Here is a 22,042-nt window from a genome sequence, read left to right as displayed (position 1 = left end):
CAACATTTCCATTGTAAAGGAAATGGATGTTGAATGATAAACACAAAGTGTATTAATTTAGAGTTCTCACACAGTCACACCCTTATAACCATCTTCGTTCCAAATAAGAATGATCAATAAAACTACAGCTACAAGCCTACAATCTTGCAGACAGCTAAGTAGCGCGACAATACTCAATGATGAACTTAGAGATAAGCTTGTTTTCTCTGATTTAACAGAAAAAAGGGACATCAATAAAACTAGACTGCACTAGATGTTAGAGCTAATAGAGTTGCATATTACTTGCATGAAGTGATTTATTTCTATAATTTAAGATTTAAAGATAAATTTATTTTTATAAATTGTGGATGCTCTTTTAGCTTAGCCGTTGGATTTTTTTTTTTTGGTTTTGCTTAAGTTGTTAAATACTCCTATAATCAAGGAACAACTTAACAATAACTTTTGATGTTAGAGTTGTGAAAGAATTTTAAGGAGCATGTTCTCCGATTTTTTAGCAACATCCTAAACCTCTTTCCAACGTACACTTTTTTAGCTTCTATATATATGTTGGCATGTTGCAAATGGTTCCAGCCAAAGGTAGAGCAAAAATAGTCCACAAAAATCTCCTATTAAATTAAAATCATGCAATACTATAACTCTATAAGGTCTTTTGCTGCACACAATAGATCAACGGTTTGTTGTATCTTGGGAGAGGAGCGCATAAATACATTCTACCACGACTACCAGTGCAGTGGGGTGTTTTCTCTCCAAGGATAGTGCGTTGCATGCTACAACCCAGACTATTCCAAACTCATTCTTTTACTATTATTTTACCTTTGTGCTTCTTGATTGTTATCATAAGTGTTGTGATATTTGACTGAAATAGATTCTACTAGTGTCCCATATCTGTGTTTATTATTTTTGGCATTATTTTCCAACAGAATGATCACAGAATATAGAGGTGAAAACAAAAAATTAAAATCATACAAATATCTAAACAGCAGGAATTTTCTGAATACTATGCTACAAAAGCACGAGGAAAGATGACTGACAGGAATCGACGAAGAAATAAGGTCATCATAACTTAAAGTTTACTGGTTTTTGTAATTTTGTTAGACTTTCTCCATAATCTAACTTCTCTTTTAGTTGCAATACGGAGTATATACTTTCAATCTCACGGAAAACTTTGACCATTAATACCTCACAACTTAATTTGATTTTAGTAAAAAAAGATATAAAATTTTGATGATTGAAAAACATAAATAAATCTAATAAGATCCCACCTTTTTTTTTTTTTTTATTGAAAGAGCTAATAAGATCTCACTTAAGGCCCCGTTCTTTAGAGCTGCTTTGCTCTGCTCTGCTTTGCTCTGCTGAAATCTGCTCTACCCTGCTTTGCTGAAATTTGCTCTGCTCTGTTCTGCCCTGCTTAATAATAGTACTTAAAAATAGCCGCTTCAATCTGCTCTGCTCTGCCCTGCTTCAATCTGCTCTGCTCTGCTGAAATCTGTTTTGCTCTGCTCTGCCCAGAAGCTCAAAAGAACAGGGCCTAAGTGTCGTAACTATATTTTTTCTTATGTAAAACACAAACTATAGTTAAAATGAGACATGTTATTAGTAAAAACATTCTAATGGCACACTTTAAAAATAGAATGGTATTATTCATTCATTTTAAAATAAGACCAGATTCGATATTACTAAATTCATGAGTCAGACACTCAGACTAGATCACCAAACTAAAACGTGGAAAAAAAAAAGTAAATCAAATCAGAATATGTTAGATAATGTGAAGAGAACAAAGCTTAAGTTATCAAAAACATTTGTATCTTTATTCTTGAAACAATATTGTAGTAGTTAATTTTAAATTTTAATCAGAATTTGCAGCCATATACAAGTACGAAGAATATCATTACAAAAAGACGAGCAAATGGTGCTCCTTGAGTGCTTTAACATTTGCTAAAGATAATTAAGACAGATTTAAGCCAAAAAAGAGAATTACAATCCTTTACATGTACTGCTTTAGCCATTATAAACTAATCATCACACTCTGTATTTTTGAATATTGAAATACCAATGTAAAATACTTCGTACATCTGAGTCCTGTAAGAAAGTCAAAGCATCAACCGAGTCACATCGCCATCGAGCTGTTGTCATCATTCAAGTAAACATGACTGACTGGAAACTCTTTGGTATGACATTGTTTCTCCTTGTTCATCGCAGGGAAAGAGAAAACCTTTCAGCCAGTAAACACTTCTCAATCCCATCATAACCAGTCTCCAGACATGTAAGAAGAAACCTCGGGTGATGCAGATAGAGCAAAATTTGCACAAGCATAGCAACCAACACTTCAGTTCCAATTAGGAAATGAGCCGATGACTTCATGAGAGCGTTTTAATTGCATTGTATGCTTCATTTTCACTTGTCACCAGCACACCACAAGATATTGAGAAAGAGACCTCAAAATACATGGCAAGAGTGGAAGCCAGTCCATTTGGCTAAAAGCTTCATCACCAATTCACCATATGACAGTCAAAGTTCATGTGCTTCTGTTGTTTGGGCAGCAACACTCACAAGTCGTTTGGCCCATGGACTCTCATCAGGCACCCATGAAATTGAGGACCCAACAAACGAGCACCATCTTAGATTCAACAGAGCAGAAACAAGGTTCTCAGAATCTCGGAACATCTGTAATATATGTGTGTCAGCATTTTGTTCTTCACTAAGAATGAGATTCTCATACAACCTTCTCATATCCTCGAGAGTCTTGTGATCTAGGGAGATCATTCGCAAGCTCAAGACCTGCAACGCCTCAACTGCAGTGCCAAGAAACCCTCGCTCAACATAAGCACTAAATACATAACTACAGGTTGATTGATCTGGTTGGATCTTCTCCCGATGCATTGCCTGAATCACAGTCTCGATAACATCGATCCTTCCCTGCATCATTACATGAAAGCAAAAGTACTCACAAGATGCTCAAAATCATAAGCAACAAGGGGTTAATGCACTAGCTGCCTTGCGGCACTAACCAGAGCTATTGACATTTGCATTTCAACTAGAAAGCCTCTCTAAGCCACTCTTGTTTTGCTTAAAGTCTGTAGGGGTTCCAACTACCCTTACATGTATAACAAAAGATTGAACAATTAAAATAGGATATATGTTTGACAAAACATAAATAAATACCTACCTTTAAACTTGCTTTTAGAAGAATGGGATTGAAAAGCAATACATCAGGTTTCTTTCCTTCAGATATAGCTTGATCAAGAAGATCCACAGCATCAGTGAAAGCATCATATTCCAACAGAATCTGAAGACATAAAGAGAATTAAAGCAAACACAAAAGCTTGCATCACAGATGTTTGGGCACTCAAGTGCAATGGAATTGAACTACAAATATTGTAGCAAGAACTAACAAACCAGAAAACATGATTACAAATTTAAAGCTTGGGTTGCAATTTATATCATATTTTTGACTTGGTGAAACTATATACTTTTGAAAAGCAAACACCTCTAAAAAGAAAAAGCTCTTAGAGGTAATTATAAGTCAAGTTATCGTAAGACAACAGTATAGCACTTTCCACCGATGAACATTACTTTAGGTACATCACATATCACTATAGCAGTGATATCAATATTAACAGCAGCTGTATATATAAAGGTAACTGCGTAAAAATTCATGGATAAAATTTAAGCTCTCAACAGCTCGACAAATCCACAATTCCATAATAATCTAGGTATAGCTTTCATGCAATCAGTTATGAACATACTAAACTTATTTTTGTTATCCAAAAGGAAAGAAGGGGAGGAAAGATAAGCAACAGATCTATTATCACAATAAGTTCATTTAAAAAAATACTACCCCTGTTTTGTTATAGCAACACTTTCTTTTTCACGGACAACAATGCAAACCTTTGACAAGTGATTTTACAAGATCTCACAGAGTAATATATTTATGTCAGTAAATACTGTGAAATACTCTACACATCTAATGAATTTACAAGATCTCACACAGTAATAAATTTATGCAAGTACACATAATGTGCCCTGTTTGCTCATTTAAATGGCTAACCCATCATTTAATAACTGTTTTTAAACTTTAATCATAGAAACCGCCCCCAACACAACCAACCACAACCCCCTAACCAACCCAACCAACCATCCAAAACCAAAACCAAACCCACCAAAAATCACCGCTTAACCCCCAAATAAACCACCCACCCACTAAAAACCTCCAACCCACCCTTAAAACCACCACCCAACCTTTCAAAACCACCATTTAACTCTCCAGATGAGCACTTAACCCTTTGAAAACTACCTTCACCTTGAGTCCTTCACTCATATCTATATATTCATGTTTATTCCGTTAAACACTAAATCAAGTGAAGATCAGAGGGGGAGGAAGTGGTAGCCAAAGTTGGTATGGTCATCAAATGTAGTCGGTGAGTGAGGTGGTGGGCCAAAGGTGGTGATGTAGGGGTGGTGGTCTGGTGGGCTTGGTTGGGCCAAGCAAGGGGGCAACATGGTTAGGGGGTTGTAGAACCGGCATTAACTATACGGGTAAGTTAGTATTTTATAATTTTAAGCCTAAATTAGCCATGTATATTACAATTGGCACATCCTAGTTATATAGTAAAAGCAAAGAGCCATGAAAGAAAACAGCAAAAATATAAATTTACAAAACCACCAAATGGAATTTGCAAACATACTAGGCTACTATGTAAAATTTATCTCTAAAGTTTGACCACCAAAAGGCAAGTGTTGCAATAATTAAAAGGAAAAAAAAATAAAGTTGAAAGTAATAAAGGAAATGCCCAAAGGCAGGGTGGCAGACAGAAGCCTATGCCTCAAAGTACAAAATGCAACTCCATTCACGAATTAATCCTAGCGTTACAATTGAAGGCAAATGAACTCTGACTTCACATGAAAATGTATGAATTTGATTGTGTGAGGAATATGGCCCACCTCATACTCTCACTCTTTGCTTTACCTCTAGCTTAGATTCACAATGGTTAGAGATGTAGAGTGAGTGGGTCAATCCACATACTATGCCAACTTATACAAATAAAAACTAATAATCACTATGCTTTGAGAGAAATTTTAATGAACCAATCAATACCTTTATAAGTGCAGTATATGTTAACGTCTGGGGAGAAAAGCCATCACGAACCATCATCGAAACCAAAGCACATGCAGACTTGAAACAGCGAATATTTGAGCAGCAATCAATCATAATATTGTAAGTAGCGGCATCAAGCTTGATCCCACACAGTTTCATTTTTCTGAAAATTTCAATTGCCTTGTGATTCTGCACAACAAGCAAAACATTAAAGCAGTCATCAATGGAGAAATAGATTCCTCGCTGATAGAGAAGATTGTAGGAAGAGCACACCTCTTTAGCCTCAACAAGTGAATGCAGTACTGTATTATAAATATCTATTGCAAGATAATTATTGACCGAAAACTGGCTTTCTGCTCGATGCAAGTACTTTAGCAGCTCCTGCACCATCCCTTCTGAGCCAAAGGCTTTTAACTTCAGAACAGAGAAACCCAGGGGTGAATTGAAGTGAAAACATTATATATTTGTATAATACAATACATAAAAGCATGATACATTTCAGAATAACAAGGCTTCCAACTTCATAAAAGATGAAGCCTGAGGAGAAAACCTATTACATTACATTCAGATGATAGATTGCACAGAGCATGATGTGTTTCAGGAGAACAAAGCGCCCAATTGTTTCACATCTATATTCAATACATAAAACCTACTTGAAACTTTACAAAATTCAACATATAATAAATCAAATAAAACTACAGATGATATTATAGAAACTATTATGACAGATGAACCTTAATGAAGCTAACAATTTTCTGCCTTTTCAGTTTTGATACAGCAACTCCACAGTAGCTAATAAATCAAACCAATTCTTTAGTCCTTTTGTTGCTACTTGCTAGAGAGAGAAGCAGTGAAATAAATCAATGGCCAAAATGCACAAGGCTGTCACATATCTATGTATACCAAACAAGAATAATGAAGATGCTAAACCAAAGTCTATATATATTCTAATTGCAATGCATGAAAATCAATCAGTGAAATACAATGTGTATTAATAACTTATTTGTCCACCAACAACACGTGAATTAGCTATCTTAGAAGATAAGAAACCACGATTAATGCTTGTTAAAAAAATTGCAAGAATATGCAGAGACCATCATCACAATCAGAAGCTCACTACTCAATGATCATAATAATTTTAACACAAATGAAGAAAGAAAGTGTATTTCAACATACTTGGTAACACAAATGATAATATATTAATATGCATAAAGCCTCAAATATTACATTCGAAGAAAAGTTAAAACCATATCACAATTAAAAAAATAAAAATAAAAGTTTTTATTTTTACCAAATTCTTCATTGAACACTGACTGTGCTGAATTCCATTTTGGAGCATATCCATTTCTATGATGTTGATCCTTTTAGCAACATCTGCATGCGATAACAAATTACCTTCTTCATATGGGGCATTGACATTCCCAAATAAAGAAAATAACAGCTCATATGTTCTGATATCTGGCTTAATTTTCACTTTTCTCATCTTAGACAACATTTTGATAGCACGTTCAGGTTGATCCTACAGATATCAGTGGTGTCAAAATTACATATTAGAGAGGCAATTCTTCAGCAGTAGCAAAGTAAAAAGATGATGATAGAAAACCAGCCTCAGCTTTATCAAATTATATGAATACTTTATGCCAAGATTTCAGTCCAACAACCTTCTTTAAAAGCGAATCTCATGGAGTCATGGTACTTCCAAGCATGTTTTTATCCTGAACTTGTTCCCTCAAGAAAACGTAGAATACAGGAAATGAATGCTAGAACAGTTTGATACTACAGTGTCTTTTCACAAGTATCCTAGCATTGTCGGAAAAAGTCACTTACTTAGCATTGTTAGCTTGTTATGGGCTAAGGTGGTAAGGGCATTCCACAGTTACTCCATTGGGAAAATTATACTACGTATGAAATTTGGATACTTTGTAATATTAGTTTTTCTGTTTGATTAGCTTGTTTTCTTTCTCTGTACTTCAATCCATAATATATTTTTCTTATATAATAAGTGATCCCTTAGGTCCTGCTTTACATCGAGCACAAGAAATATATCATCACTTTTCAACTTCACCCCAACACCCGCATGAACTCCAAAAAGGACAGGTACAACAAGAGTGACAGACAGACAAGACTACTATTACATCACCCTAACAAGAATTAAGCTCTAATCACCAGTTTAATTTATGAGATACTTTTCAGTTTTCACAGTTCAGACACTAGGCTTCCAAAGACATTTTATACATATAAAGACTAGATGTCAATTTAAAGAATCTGACACTTAAGATAAAAAAAAAGGGAATCCCGAAATCTAGACTACCTAAGACTTATTCAAGCCTAGAGTACAAATTCATTGGTTTGTAAAATGATATGCACAATTCTTAATTCTAGGCATAACAAAGAATTAATACAATATCAGCTACAAATAAGAATCTAAAGACAGCCATAGCCACACCCCCTCTACATAGTGTACTCCATTCTTCAAAATAATAAATTTTGATAAATCCAATTTTGGAGTGAAAGCAATCTTATAAGCCCTTTTTTTATCTTTTTGACAAGAAAATTTTCATTAGAACTGCACAGAACAAAGTTTAAAAGGAGAATAAGGTGTACTCATGAAGTAAACTATATAAATATTATATAGCTATTATTAAAACAAGTCATTGCTGACATCATTAATAGACATGTGTCAACTTCTTGTGAAAAATCTATTTATAACATCATCCTTATTAATTTTTTTCCCTCTGAAAAGGCTAAATAAACAATTCTCTAAAAAATGAATGAAATTATAACCACACATTTTTCTAAAAAAGATTAATGACTATTTTATACTTCTTCCATTCCACAAATATTACAACAATTACCATTTAGGAAAATTCATAAATATTGCCATATTTCTCTATTGCACATATTTTCTCTCTTTCTCTCTCCTCATCACATGGACCCCTGTCTTTATTCCTCTCAATCTTTCTCCTCTTCTTAAAATCCAATGTCCCCCCACCCATGTTGCAATATTAGGGGAACATAGGAAGTATAAAATATTTAAATATATTTTAAATCGTGCAAGGCGTGGGACTAACCTAGTACTTAACTACAAATCAGCCTAATATCTGGCCATCTTCCTTATATAAAACTTTGGGAAAACTCAAACTGCTTAAGCCCATAATGAAGCTAACCAGCAAGAATATTCTCTTAGACACCAAGTTCCCAAGATACAAACCACACATAGTCCTAAAACCCAAGTATACAACCTTGTCACCTCAAGATAATCTATTTTAACCTCAGGTCTCTAATAAACCTCTTAAGACTTTTGGCTACACCCAGTGGAATTTTGATGGGTATAAAAGAAGAAAACTGGACAAAAAAGATTGAATAAAAATAACAAAGCATCAAAAGACATATGCGCCCTCTTCCATCATCAAGAAGAGAAACACTTTCCAATGTAAAGACCTCAAATTTACTATATTGTTTTGGATCTACAATTAATCCTGCGGATCCCTAGGATTGGTAGAATTGGTAAATTCTTATACTTCGAAATAAAGGCCTCCAAGATTACAAAGAATAATAATTTTAAAAGGGAAAAAAAAAAAAAAAAAAAAAAAATCTCGTTCTTGATTTAGTAATGTAAGTACAAATGTACAAACTAGCTTAATAGCATACCAGCTAAATTATCAAGTGTAAATTCATGCCTTGCAACAGTAATAAGGATCTTAAACATCCAATTAGTTTTCATTATAGTAAAAATCATATCCCCTCAGAATCACACTTTGATCATAGTTTTAGATAATTTGATTGACATTATGATAAAATAAGATGTAAGTGGGGTAGTTGAGGTATTAAAAAAGAATAAGAAAAAATATTGGAGGTAATAGTTTATTAAATAAGAAGAGGTGTGAGATGGAAATAAATTAAAAGGATTTTTTGTGAAAAACTACCTAAGAGAGCCCAAATTTTGTGAGAAACTACCTATTAAAAACAAATGTTGTAAAAAATTATCTAATAAAAGGAAAGGTGTTGTAAAATACTACCTTTGGCCAGATTTCCACCATTGACCTAGTTTTAAAAGGTAGTTTTTTTTGTTTTGTTTTTTTATTTTTTTTATTTTTTATTTTTTTTTTTACAATATTTGAACTTTTATTAAGTAGTTTCTTGCAATTATTTTTAACTAGGTAGTTTCTCTCAAATGCTTGGTTTTATTAGGTACTTTTTAACAAAAAATCCTAATAAAAAGTAGTAGTGGGTTTAAGTGGGGATCATAAGAAAAGAGAGAGATAGCATTAAAATGTAATAGCTGCCAAAAATGATATTGTAACACTTAAAAAAGAATAGTTGCATTTCGAAAGTGTAACACTAACGAAAAAGAAGGGAGTATTACTTGTTCAGCAATTTAATGATTGAACATGTTGGAAGGATAGAATGATATATAAATCAATATAACACTCGCCAAATTTTGTCGCCCTTTCTTTCCCAAAGAAAAAGTGAATATTCTTGCACGTTTACTTATATGAAAAATTCAAAATAGAGTAATAATCCACCTGAACATATGCAAGGACAACAAAACAAAATTCTGGAGCACAATCTTACCCTCATATATGAATTTTCAAGATTTAGTGTGCTACAATTATTTCCTTAAAAGACCTCCTAATCCGCATAGCTATACAGCAACAACAAAGCATTAGTCCCAAAATAATTTGGGCTCGGCTAACATGAATCGTCATAAGGATCGTCTGATAGAGAAAAAGGAATTTAATAAGATAATTAGTTGAAAGTGTATGCAAAAATGTGTGTGAAGTGAGAAAAAGAAAGAGCACCCTAGTAAAAATCAAATTATTTTGAAAGTGAACAAAAAAAATGAAGAAAGTTTTAAAAAAAGTGATAAAGATGTGTGAGTAAAAGACATAAAGGATAAAGGTTTGAGAAAATTTTAACAAAGGAAATGAATAAAGTTCATAAAACACGAATTGGGTAAAATAATAAAAGTAAATACTAAGATAAAACAAACAAAAGTATATATATCGTATATAATTATGACACATTGTTGAAGTTAATGTTCTTCCTCCACACCGTCCTATCAAACACCATATTTCCTCAATCTCCAAAGCACTGATACCACTTTCAATCACCCTCTTCCCTATTAGTTCTTCCTCTACCCCTCGTGATCCAAAGACTTTGCAACTCTTCAAGCCTCCTTACCACTTTACCAGAGCCTCACTTTGTCTCCTTACATGGCAAAACCACCTTAAGCGATTCTCCCTCATCTTGTACTCAATCGATGCAACCCCTACATTTTTCCTAAATATCTCATTCCTCAAACGATCCTTTCTTTTATGGCCACACGTCCATCACAACATACGCATCTCTGCCACATTCATCTTATGCATGTAGCAATGCTTTACAGCCCAACATATTGTACCATATAACAGAGCTATAATAAAGAAAAATCTACTTACCATCCTATCACATGCTCTAAGAAAAGCATTGTACGGTAAAGCATTAGGACTTGCTGCAATCTGATAGAGTAAGTCTTCAGCCAAATCCAAGTGCAAAGCTCTGCTACAGAGTATCGAAAGGGTCGAAAGAGTGGAATTATATGGCTTCAAATTTTTACTTCGCATCACTTTCATCTGCAAATATTGTCACACAGGCAGCAGAATTAGTGCTCTTGATTAAATTTTATATCAAGAGCAAGCAGCAAACCAGATAAGTATGAGATTTACAACTTACTATTTCCAAAGTATCGCTGATGCCTCTCCTTGGAATAATCGCTTTGGCCAAACCATCATAAGTATGGGATGAAGGTTTCATCCCAAGATTTTGCATCTAAAGATATTTGGACACTAAATTCAGTATTCTGTATTGAACAATATATATAATGACTTGAGACAACAAAAGAAATGGAATTCAGAAGAGAAATGCAATATATAAAGCAAGTCCAAAACAGCAAAAACAAATGATGAATTGTAAGTAGGGCAAAAGAGCTGTAAACAAGGGACACATTGCAACATCATATTACACTCTATCACAAACGATTTGTTCAAACTTCAAAGGAAACACTATTGACACCAAAAGCATTAGCAGATCAAGGAACACCATGAACACTTGAAAATGTTTAACCGACTTAGGCTGAAATCCTAGGGCAGAAGATATGATAAGTGATTATTTAAATACGCAAGTAATGATAATTCATTGGTTAATAGAAGCATGGAAATGTGATAATTACCTCACAGAGGATAGAAATCATACAATTTCATGGGTACTTCATATCAACCAATACACTTTTCTTGGAACATAGCAGTCACATTCATGGCAATAGATATGTAAGCATATGGGCTGATCTGTAATGTTTTTCTAGACATACTGAACCAATATCTTAAAGTCATAAAAGATTATTAGGTATCAGCGAATCAGTGATACAGACTCGTGACAAGCCAGACATCACCAGCATGACCAAGTCATGCCATGTCAACAACTTATAATATCACCACACTGCAATAAAATAGCTCAAGTGGCAGGAAATCGCAAAGGACACAAACACAGCCACAATTTAAAACCCAAGAAAGCCTACTTAAGGAAATAGAAAGAATAAAATCATTAATTTTTTGAAATAGGGCATATTAGTTACCAGTACTTCCTTGTACACATAAAAAGGAGTAGGCAACAAAACCCAAAGATCTTGTCCTTTTTAATCAATTGTTGCTTCAAATATCAGATGTAATCATTTCTTCACATACACAGTCCGCCGAATTGGAACACTTTTGTATATAGTTGTACACTAGTATACAAGAGTTTTTTTGCAAATGCATGCAAAAAGCTGCTTAAATTAGGGTTATTATATGGTATAGCATGAACTGCTTTAAAGAATTAAATATTCCTACTCTTCAGTCTGCTACACCTATGGGTAGTGCACCATGGGTTTATACTAGAGGAGTACTAGATACCTAAGTCGTGTTCAACACTAGTGATCTACAAAGTACAAACTCGGTATGGGGAACACCAATAGAAGTAGACCCTGCCTAAAAGGTGGTGAGGGTATCCAATAGCCCGGAAGCACGACCAAATACAGCATTGTGTGTGTGAGTGTGTGTGTGTGTGTGGGGGGGGGGGGGGGGGGGAGGAAAATAACGTGACCCGTTCTTTCCATCCATGCTCGGCAAATTGCAAAAGAAACCAGCTTTCACACTTCAGCAGTCCAAGCCATCTTCATCCTCCTTTCTAAATTCCCAAGCCACAAACAAATCTTGCACTTACCAGGTTTAACTAACTCACCCCAAACAAAGCTAGTGTTAAAGAGAAAGAGATGGCTGACAAAAACCATCTCATCTTCACATACGCACACACTAAAATATATTGTAAGGTTAAACTTACTCCTTTAAAGCACATCCCCGTACAAAAACTATACCACTCCAGACATGTGCTTTTGGAGAGAAGCATTAGACAGGGAATTAACAAAAATTATAGTTCATGTATAGTTCTACAAAAGCAATCAAAATATTCATTGTGTTTTATAGAAGAATACATCGATGCACTACATTTAAAGCTATTATGTAAATGTATTAAAAGCCCTTTATCCTTAGAAGCAGCAGACTTGTTATCAATCCTTAGTCCTTACTAATTCTTCTTCCCAAGAAATGATTTCTCTGAGGCTGTTTGGCTCAGAGCTAAAAGTCTAATAGCAGAGATCGAGTAGCTAAATTATAACTTTGTATTTCAGAGAAAGAGTGAGAGTAATAGGAATATATGAGTTGGGAGCAGAAAATTTCTGCAATTTGAATAAGTAAATCCCTTCATTTTTCAGTTCTAGCACTTACTGTAACTCTTATTTCTAGGAAAGTTTGAAAAAAGTGAGTGCAAAGGTGGATGAAGTAAGAGCCATGGAATAAAATAAATATTAAAACTAAGTAAGAAGGTGATTAAAGGGCAAATTACAAGTTTCTCAACCTTGTATTTTTGTATTTTTGCTAAAACAACCAAGGGTATTTGCGTCTTTTCAGAAAAACAAAAAACCCCATACTCACTACTCTCCCTCCTCCAACAATGGAGTTGATTCAACCATGGAGTTTGGACATCGAAGAATTCTTTAACAATGGACGCAAAGCTCACATACAATAACAAACACCTACCATTTAGGGTTAACCATGCCCTTAATTTATTTTTATTCTTTCCAAGGGTTTTCGTTAAATTTGACGGCGAAGCCGCCGTAGATGGCACCCATATCGGGGTTAGGGTTTGTTGTAGTGTCGGTGGTTTTGGGCATGATGTTGGTGGTGATGGACATGGTGTTTGCTATGGTGTTGCAATTCGTCCGCCATTGATAATGGGAAAGCAAGGTTGAAGAAGATAAGGAGGAGGGAGAGGATGAGTCAGCCACGAAAAAAGAATAAAATATTTATAAAGTCGCTATTATTTACCATTTTGCCATGTTGAGAAACAATGATGTTTCTCAATGTTGAGAAACTTGGGCAAGCCCGTCAAGTAAGAGCCATGGAATTAAAAAACAGTGCATATGCTATGAGGTAAAGAAAAAATGGGTAATAATATATCTATAATGGAAAGTGAGTATAGTCAAAAAAGATGGAGTATGATTAATTCCCATTGCTTGTGCAGTACATATCCCCTCCCCGGCTTTTCTGCAATCTACACGACACTAAGTAAGAAATCTTCCATGTGTTGGCGAACAGAAAGGTCTACAGCAAAAGAATGCCAGATAGCAGATATCCCAGAAATTTTAATCACAACTTGATCACATGAAGATCTGAATGTGGAGCAGATTTTTTTTCCCATTATATCTACTAAAATACTCGTGAAGTTTAGGTATCAAAGCAACATATTCTCTACAAAATATTTCTAACTCTAAACTTCTAAAGACACTTATACAAGAAAGATAATTAGAAGAAGCATGACTACAGTGTGACACTTCCCTAAACATCATAAGTATGCTCAGATTGACCAAAAAAGTACAAGAATGTGAAATGGTACAAAATTATTACCTGCACAATCAATTGCTGAGCTAACTTAGGCTTTTGACAATGACCACATGCATGTATAACATCATTGAAAGACCACCTCAGGATCTTCTTTATGGGTTCCTTTCTCGGATCCTCAAGCATTTTTATCACAGTTGACTGGTCTATGTTATCTTCGGCATGTAAAGGACTACACCGCAAAGCTTCAATTGAGTCCATAATCATTCCTTCACCATTAGAAGAGGCAGAATTGGCAAGTTGGTCCTTATGCAGGTTGGAGCACACCACACTGCCAGAAGGGATAGGAATGTCCAGCTGTGGGCAATAAATCTTTCCCTCCACAGATACACGCAAAAAGATGTATTCTTTAGACACCAAAACAACCATATGTTGCAATGTTCTATATGCAGATTCTGCATCCTTCAGACGTGCAAAAGACCATATAAACTTCCTCAAAGACAAAATGTTCACTTTATAATGTTTGCAGTGCTCTTTCCAAATTTCATGCACAACAGACAAATTTTTCTGCCAAACTGCAAGCTAAAAGCAGTCAGTTAGAACAAAAAACCATTCTATAGACTGCAAAACAGCAATAAAGTCATCCTAAAACCTCAGAGATAGCACTTAGTAGAACTAGTAAATTTCCCAGAAAACTAGAGCCTAGAGCATAAACTGAACAAACCAAAGGCTGACACATAATATATTAAACAACATCATAGAATGACTAATATGAACTATATTAGAAATGATATTATTATATGAACCATACAATTTAGGCAAAGGCATCATGTTGTCTACCCACCTTCACAATTACTGCATGTTGGCTCATAAATCATAATCTATAGGTCAACAACTTCTTTCCTCCCAACCTACAGGAGACTAAATATGTATGGAAACTTCTCAAAGGTGTCACTTACTCATCAAGCTAAGTGACTAAATATGTATGATGAAAAACATGTAAATCTCACATACACCTACCTTCCCCGACACTTGGTATATGTATTTTTCATTTTTCTTTCTCCTTTGAACAGCACATTCTGGACAATACCTCCTGACTCAATAACAGAACTTGCCCTAATCCAAGAAATTTTCTCTTCCACTCAAAACATCTACAACACTAGAAGCGCATACTCATTATAATTTAGGCCTAACTTGAAAATGTTCTTTTAATAAAGGGGCTGTATAAGAAGCATATGAGAATTTTGAAAAACCTTTATTGATATAATTGATTGCACTTAATTTGTTGCACATTAAATTATTTGTATGACAGAACTAAGTCTCCCACAAAGTTTAACATTGGATTTACTATGATAAATGCATCGGTTCACCTCAGCAAATCAATCATCAACCCCTAAGCTGCTATGCAAAAACATATATATATGCAAAATATCTCAGGGATCCAATGAAGACATTATATGTATTGGAAAATGGAAAGGAAAGAAAAATTAGACAAAAAAAATCTAGTTTAAGGTCATTAATTTCGGCTACAGTTTACTGCATTGTTGATTCCAATGAAAGCTTGGTTTCACAGACATTGGCAATTAGTTAATGAGTCAGGTTACAAATTATAATTTTTGTAACATTATTTCATGTTTTGGCTTCAATTCTAAGTTCCATACAAGGTGCTAATGGGCTACTTTATAATCTTTAGTCTTTACACCATCTAATGAGTTGAAGTGAAAAGAACTTGCTCCTATTCTTTGTTCTGCTAATTTCTACAGTTAGCAAATAGGTAGTGTTATATATAACACCCATATCCATGATAACTTGTAGAACCCCTCATACAATCCCAGCCCGTGTAAATAAACACTTGAAACTAAACTGATCCCCGGCTACTCATATTTAGTTGTTTGATTAGAATTGTTGACTTAATATCAAATTACTTTACTAAATCACTATCTAATGCACCATCAAGTTGGTTTAGGATTTCCGACCTTTTAGTGTATTTATGGTTCATTCGATTAGTACAAGTATAGCAGTGTCTTGCCTTTTTTGGTGTTGAGTGGAAATATCTATAAGATTAATCAAAAAGGTTGACGACATATTCATGTTCAAAAACTCATTGGTATTCAAACACTTTACTTGAAAAGGTTGAAATGATTGTGTTGACTTATATTAGCTCTACAGCTTAAATGGATGACACAACTCTCAATACTAACAAGTTTATTTAGTCTGGTTCTTGTCATGTTACCATATAGGATTGGCTTTTGCTAATTCTAAATAATTTTCCATTTTCCTTTGCTCATCTTTTTTTTCTAGCCCACTTCATTTTCTCCTTCAAATATCCTACAATAGCACTGCAATTCATCGACAAAAGATAAAATAAATAAATAAACTACTAAATAAAATCAGTATATTTTGGGTAGAAAAAAACTTCTAAATTTTAACAATTAATCTTGTGAAAATGATAATTTACTTTATTGCACAATAAAATTAGATACCTTGAGAAGTGCTGAATATGTAACTTCATTCTTCCCCAGGCATTGGCTCTCCATCAAATCCAAGCACTGATTAAAAAGCACCACATCTTGCATTTTTGTACATGCTGACAAAAAAGTATTGCATAGAGGGAGAATAAAACTCATACGATCATTTTCTCCTATAAATTTCACCAGATGAAATGCCTGGAAAAAATATATAGATAAAAAAAAAATAAGATTTAACTAAACATCAGCAATACAAATTTTTAACATCAGCTATTAATAATTAATGGGTATTGCACAGTACAAAAACAAAGCTGGAAAAGGTACATTGTTGCCAACAGCCTGAAGCTGTGTGCTGCCACATGCTATTATTCAAGCAATTCATTGGCTAAGATAAACGAGCAAGTTTGGAATGTTAGTTTGCAATACATCTCCAAAGCACCTCCTTCGTCCAAGCCAAGAGAGATGCATCCCTTCCGTCCAAGCTAAGGTGTTAAGCCTAGTTCAGGCATGGTTGGTAGGCTAGAAGAACCACCAGTGAAGAACAACGAAGAAATCAAGGCCATGAAGAAGGGAACTAAGGAGGCGAAGTCCATCAAGGTCAAATACTACTACCTCCGTTAATGGTTATGTGCAACTTTAGGGAGAGGAACGGACTCCAATGCAAAACTTCTTAATGGTGTTTAACAAAAAGTGAGGGTATGTCATTAATAGTTAATCATTCCAAATCTTAGAAAAAAAAAAGAAAGAACTATCCAGCGTCCCAGCCACCGAAACCACCCACCGACGGAACCACCACCTCAACAAACACACACCAAAACCCAGAAAGACGGTCTCAAAAACCCACCAATGGAACCACCAAATCCCACTCACCAGAACCCAGATCCACGACCACCCACCAAAACCCACACACCAAAAACGACCACCCATCGAAAATGACCAACCCACCAGAAACTAAACCCCCAACTCGAACCCAGAACTACGGCCCACCTCAATTCGAACCCAAAACCACCTAAGAACCGCCACACCCACCGAATACCCATCCAACTCACTAACAACAGCCTACGTCGTCTTCTTCTCCTTCGTCGTACCAGATCTGGAATGAGTTTGAAGGAGAGAGAAAGGTAATTGGGAAGATGAAGAAGGTGACAGATTAGGGTATGAATGTGGAGAAATTGGATGATTTTGAACTAGTTTGGTTGATTTCAATGAGTTGTTGGGGGAGATGAAATAAATTTGAAAGGATTAAATAGATTAATTAGGTTAGATTAGTAATTAATTAATTATGTTTTTAAGAATGTAATTGATGTTATAAAGGTTTAAGTAAGGATAATTTTGTAATTTTTTTTACTAAAGATGGAAACATTTGGAAATATGGCACACAATATTTAGCGTCCATTTTTGGTAAAAGTTGCGTATAACCATCAACGAAGGTAGTATTATAGCAATGATAAGGGAAACTATATTCTCCCGTCGTTAGAGTACATGGCTAGATGTGGGAATAAGGCTCGTTGAAAATATCGAAACTTCCTCATTCCCTTGGACTACAAGCGCTATTAAGTGTATCGAGACAGGTAAAGACAATAAGACCTTATTGACTCAAAAGTTTGATGAATCGTGTTAGGATCTTTGGAGTTCCAACAGATATAGGAGAAGCCCTAAGGATTTGGGAGTTACGCCCAACACTTACAGATTGCTAACAGAACCATGTAAGCAAAGACAAGACAAGGGGAGCCATGAGGCCATGATCATCTTTACTACCCTCACGAGACTAAGTTGCACAGTGAAGAAATGCTATGGTCTTATGGTATATTCGGGTGATAAGATACAAGGATACTCAGAGTTACAAGATACCCTGGCAGCCCCACAAGGTTGTCTCAACCTCAGCAAAATTGGTTTCAGGGTCAGTCGGTCAGTCCTCATGAAAAGCTTCTAACGTTCAGTTGCAAGCTTGCAAAGAAGAGTTCAAACCCCTTATACACCTTGTTTTCTCATGGATAGTTGAGACAATTACTATATCCATACTGCTTCCGTTGCAATTCTTCCTTCCTAGATTATGCTAGTCTTAGATGTCTAATAGAGTTTTATAGGGTGCAGAAAATTTGTTTGCTTTAGTCCTGATTTAAGGATGAATAAGTTTTGGCACTTTAATAATTGTTAAAACTTTACTTTGAACAGAAAAATATAGATAATGCTGATAAAATGTATGTAACAAATTAACTGCATACAGGCTGACAAATACTCCATACCTCTTCCAAGTAACCACCATTACATAGAGCACGAACAATAAGCATATAGTGTTTCCAGTTCAAAGCAATATCACGTCCTTCGAGGACTCTCCAAATTTCCATAACAAACTGCAGCAGGTAATAGATTGCATTAATAAAGAGTAATACACTATGATAACTCATCTTAGACTTTTAACATAAAACTTAGAACATATGAGTGAAGGCTTACAGCATATAATTAAAGATTTTAAACACGTGATTCAAAATTTAGAACATAAAAATAAAAAGGAAATTTTGTCAAAAACTACCAATTAAAGTGCGTGTTTTGAAAACAACTACCTATTAAAATTTTTTTCAAAAAGAACTACCACAAAGTTGTAAAAATTTTAAGTAGCACTACCACTTTAATAATTCCAACTAGAATATTCGACATGTACGTTCTACTTTTTACCTTTACCTCATAAAATCATCATCTAAATTGACTAAGTTACCCTTCATAAAGGTAAAAAGTGATAAAAAGTGAGACCCAAATACCAGAGATTTTAGCCAAAATTGTTAAAGTGGTAGTGCTAGTTAAACTTTTTACATCTTTGTGGTAGTTCTTTTAAAAAAAAATTAATAGGTAGTTGTTTTCAAAACACGTGCTTTAATTGGTAATTATTGACAAAATAAATAAAAATTTAGACCATCTGGATAAGTAATAATTTAGAACACCATTTAAAATTAAAACATGTGAGTAAAAATTTAGAAAATCTGACTTTAAAGTTACAACACATGAGTAGAATTGCCTGGTGCACCTCTTAGAAAAAGGGGCGTACTAAAAGATCCACGTGCTTAGGGTCCATGTGCCTCTAAGAAAGCACCTCACCTAAAACATAAAATGCGCTCTATCTTAATTGCCTAGCGCCTAGATACGACTTAGACGCGCTTTTTTATACAGTGTTGAGGACAATGCATTCACAACATAAAATTGTCTCAGGGATAGCTACACTCACCAATGGATCCGGTAATCTTGCACAGTATTCAAGAATGTAAACAATATCTTCAGCATTAATTGCATGGATTGCAGCACCAGCATCCGAAAGCATATAAGAAGCTTGGCTTTTGTGACCTAATTGAAGAGCATTGACTACTCGAAGACCTAGGGAATTGATGATTGTATCTCCCATGCAGCCAAAAGTAAAGAGATCTGCAAACAAAAGCACAATTGAAAGTTTGATCCACAATAATGACAAGAGAAAAGAACAAGAAATGAAAGCATTATAGCAATGACTAACTTCTAAGCAATCTAAAGTTCTAAACAATCTAACATGAACAGCTTAAATTCAATCTGCAACAAATCATAAGCACATACATATGAACAATTAAACAACTAAATTTTTAGATACATATGGTATACAATTTTCCTTCAAAGGACCCTATTAGTAGCAAAAGTAGTTCACTATTGAAATGATAGAGCACTGCAGCCAAGCTTCTAACAGTATGCCAAATAGGATTATTATAATACTATCCTGAAAAGTAAAGTGATAATAAGTAATAACATGACTTGTGAAAGAAAGAAACAATGATTCTGCAGCTTGTTATTCATCATGCATAATTTCATCATGAATCTGTAGTCTGCAATGAGCATGCAGTCAACAATTGTTTACTACAGTTCTATTTTCTTTATTCGTTGTTAAACTTACTCTCAGAGGGGTAATGATTATCCATCAAACTCGCAAAAGCTATAACAATGAACTCCCCAAAAACAATCGCAACACTGTGCTTGGAGACCAGAAAATAGAATTGACAAGTGTACAACTAGCAATAGATTGATAATTGAAATTGTTAAAACATGCGAGGTGTAAAACTGTAGTGAGACAGGAAAGTTCTGGACATTTCCAACGTTTTACAGTATTACATTTATTTATGAGAATGACCATAATAAAATAAATTTTACAATATCTTGAGTAGACAAGACCCCTCACAAACCCTTCATGTTCTTGTTTAAATACAACGCAGCGATATATACATCAAAATCAGAAGAAAAAAATATATATATCAGCCACGAAATGCTCCCTTGCCTTTTGTGCCAGCGATAGTTTGGAATGATTCCACCATAAGATGTCCATTAGTCTTTCCCTACAACAACATAAAAAGTCAATCATGATCCATAAACCATTATATCTTAATTCCTCCATTTCTTTATATATGGAGCACTTTGACAACTTTGTCTAATAATCGCCACGATCAAATAAAACCTAAATAGATAACACAGCCGCTTACGCCTAAACAAGTATGCCTAAGAGGCCAGAAAATGCATACCCTTTTTGGCAATAATGGTCCGGAAAACAATTCAGCAATGGACCGGCGAGGGCACTTTAATCTGTACAGCAAGAACAGCAAAACCACACAATAAGAACAATTAGGAAGACAACCATTGAAAAAGGTGGCGGATAAAGAAAAGGAATGGTAAAGAAGGTCTCACATTGTCCGATACATTCCAGAACTTTAGGCAGCATAACCTAACATACAGTAAGATTTAGTTGAGCAGTTTTTGTAGCATTGAAACCCAAAACTCTCCACATTCGCCGCTCACGAATCGAACAAAATTCCTGCTTGACACAACCATTTGACCTTATTCATCAATAAAACCACCATATAATTACAATTTTCACAATAATTGACCTTTGGTCTCGAAGACATTTATCAAACATTCCAGAACTTTAGCAGAGCCAGGGCAGGAAGATAAGGTCTAATTTTATAGTTGAATCCTAACAATAAAGGATTGTGCAATACATTAACAATCAAATTTGATTCAATTATCAAATAAAGCTCATAATTTTAGTTATATGTAATTCACTTATCAAATTTCTAGCAACACATACAATCGCTGGTTATATAATAATCTTTCATAATCTTAGATTGTGAAATTGATATGATAATAACTAAAAGAAACAACAATTTACCTTATAAGCTGCTGATAAGAAATAATTTGTAATGGAGAACGTCAACTGCGATGTTGAGTGCGCTTCAATGGAGAACTGAGAGAGAAAGTGGAGCAATAGCAAGAGCAATTCACTAGGCAGAGCTATGTTCATTCGTTTTTTATTCCTTATTCACAGAGCAATTTAATGGGTTGGAGCCCCATTAATAAATAACCTGCCCAGTTATATTTGGGTCAGATCCGTCCAAGTCCAACAAACAAATGGGTCGAGTCTCTATACGCTCGATCAATTATTAATCCACGGGTTGGGCTTTATAATAATCCATCTATCTATTAACTATTACTAAAACAAAACTTGCTGACATCACAAAAGGACACATGTCACTTTTTTATCAAAAATTTTCCCGCCAAAACTA

At 34.7% G+C, this 22,042-nt stretch overlaps 1 protein-coding gene across 1 annotated transcript; it reads right to left on the bottom strand.

The window, feature by feature from the left end:
- Positions 1-1,811: 1,811 nt before the first annotated feature.
- Positions 1,812-21,786, bottom strand: LOC145614550 (pentatricopeptide repeat-containing protein At1g76280-like). Its single transcript, XM_081669606.1, has 15 exons — positions 21,649-21,786; positions 21,168-21,294; positions 21,005-21,065; positions 20,764-20,821; positions 19,696-19,889; positions 18,722-18,829; positions 16,491-16,673; positions 14,074-14,589; positions 10,811-10,906; positions 10,537-10,710; positions 6,387-6,614; positions 5,369-5,509; positions 5,096-5,284; positions 3,167-3,286; positions 1,812-2,916 (listed from the first exon to the last, which is right to left on the bottom strand). Exons 2-15 carry the CDS (start codon positions 21,179-21,181, stop codon positions 2,509-2,511), a joined length of 2,490 nt encoding a protein of 829 aa, XP_081525732.1. The 5' UTR covers positions 21,182-21,294; positions 21,649-21,786; the 3' UTR covers positions 1,812-2,508.
- Between the last annotated feature and the right edge of the window lie 256 nt (positions 21,787-22,042).

This window comes from Chenopodium album, chromosome 25, assembly GCF_948465745.1.
Source record: "Chenopodium album chromosome 25, dcCheAlbu1.1, whole genome shotgun sequence".
Lineage (NCBI taxonomy): Eukaryota > Viridiplantae > Streptophyta > Magnoliopsida > Caryophyllales > Amaranthaceae > Chenopodium > Chenopodium album.
Note: the sequence above shows the minus strand (reverse complement) of the source record. Positions and strands in the feature narration are given on the sequence as shown.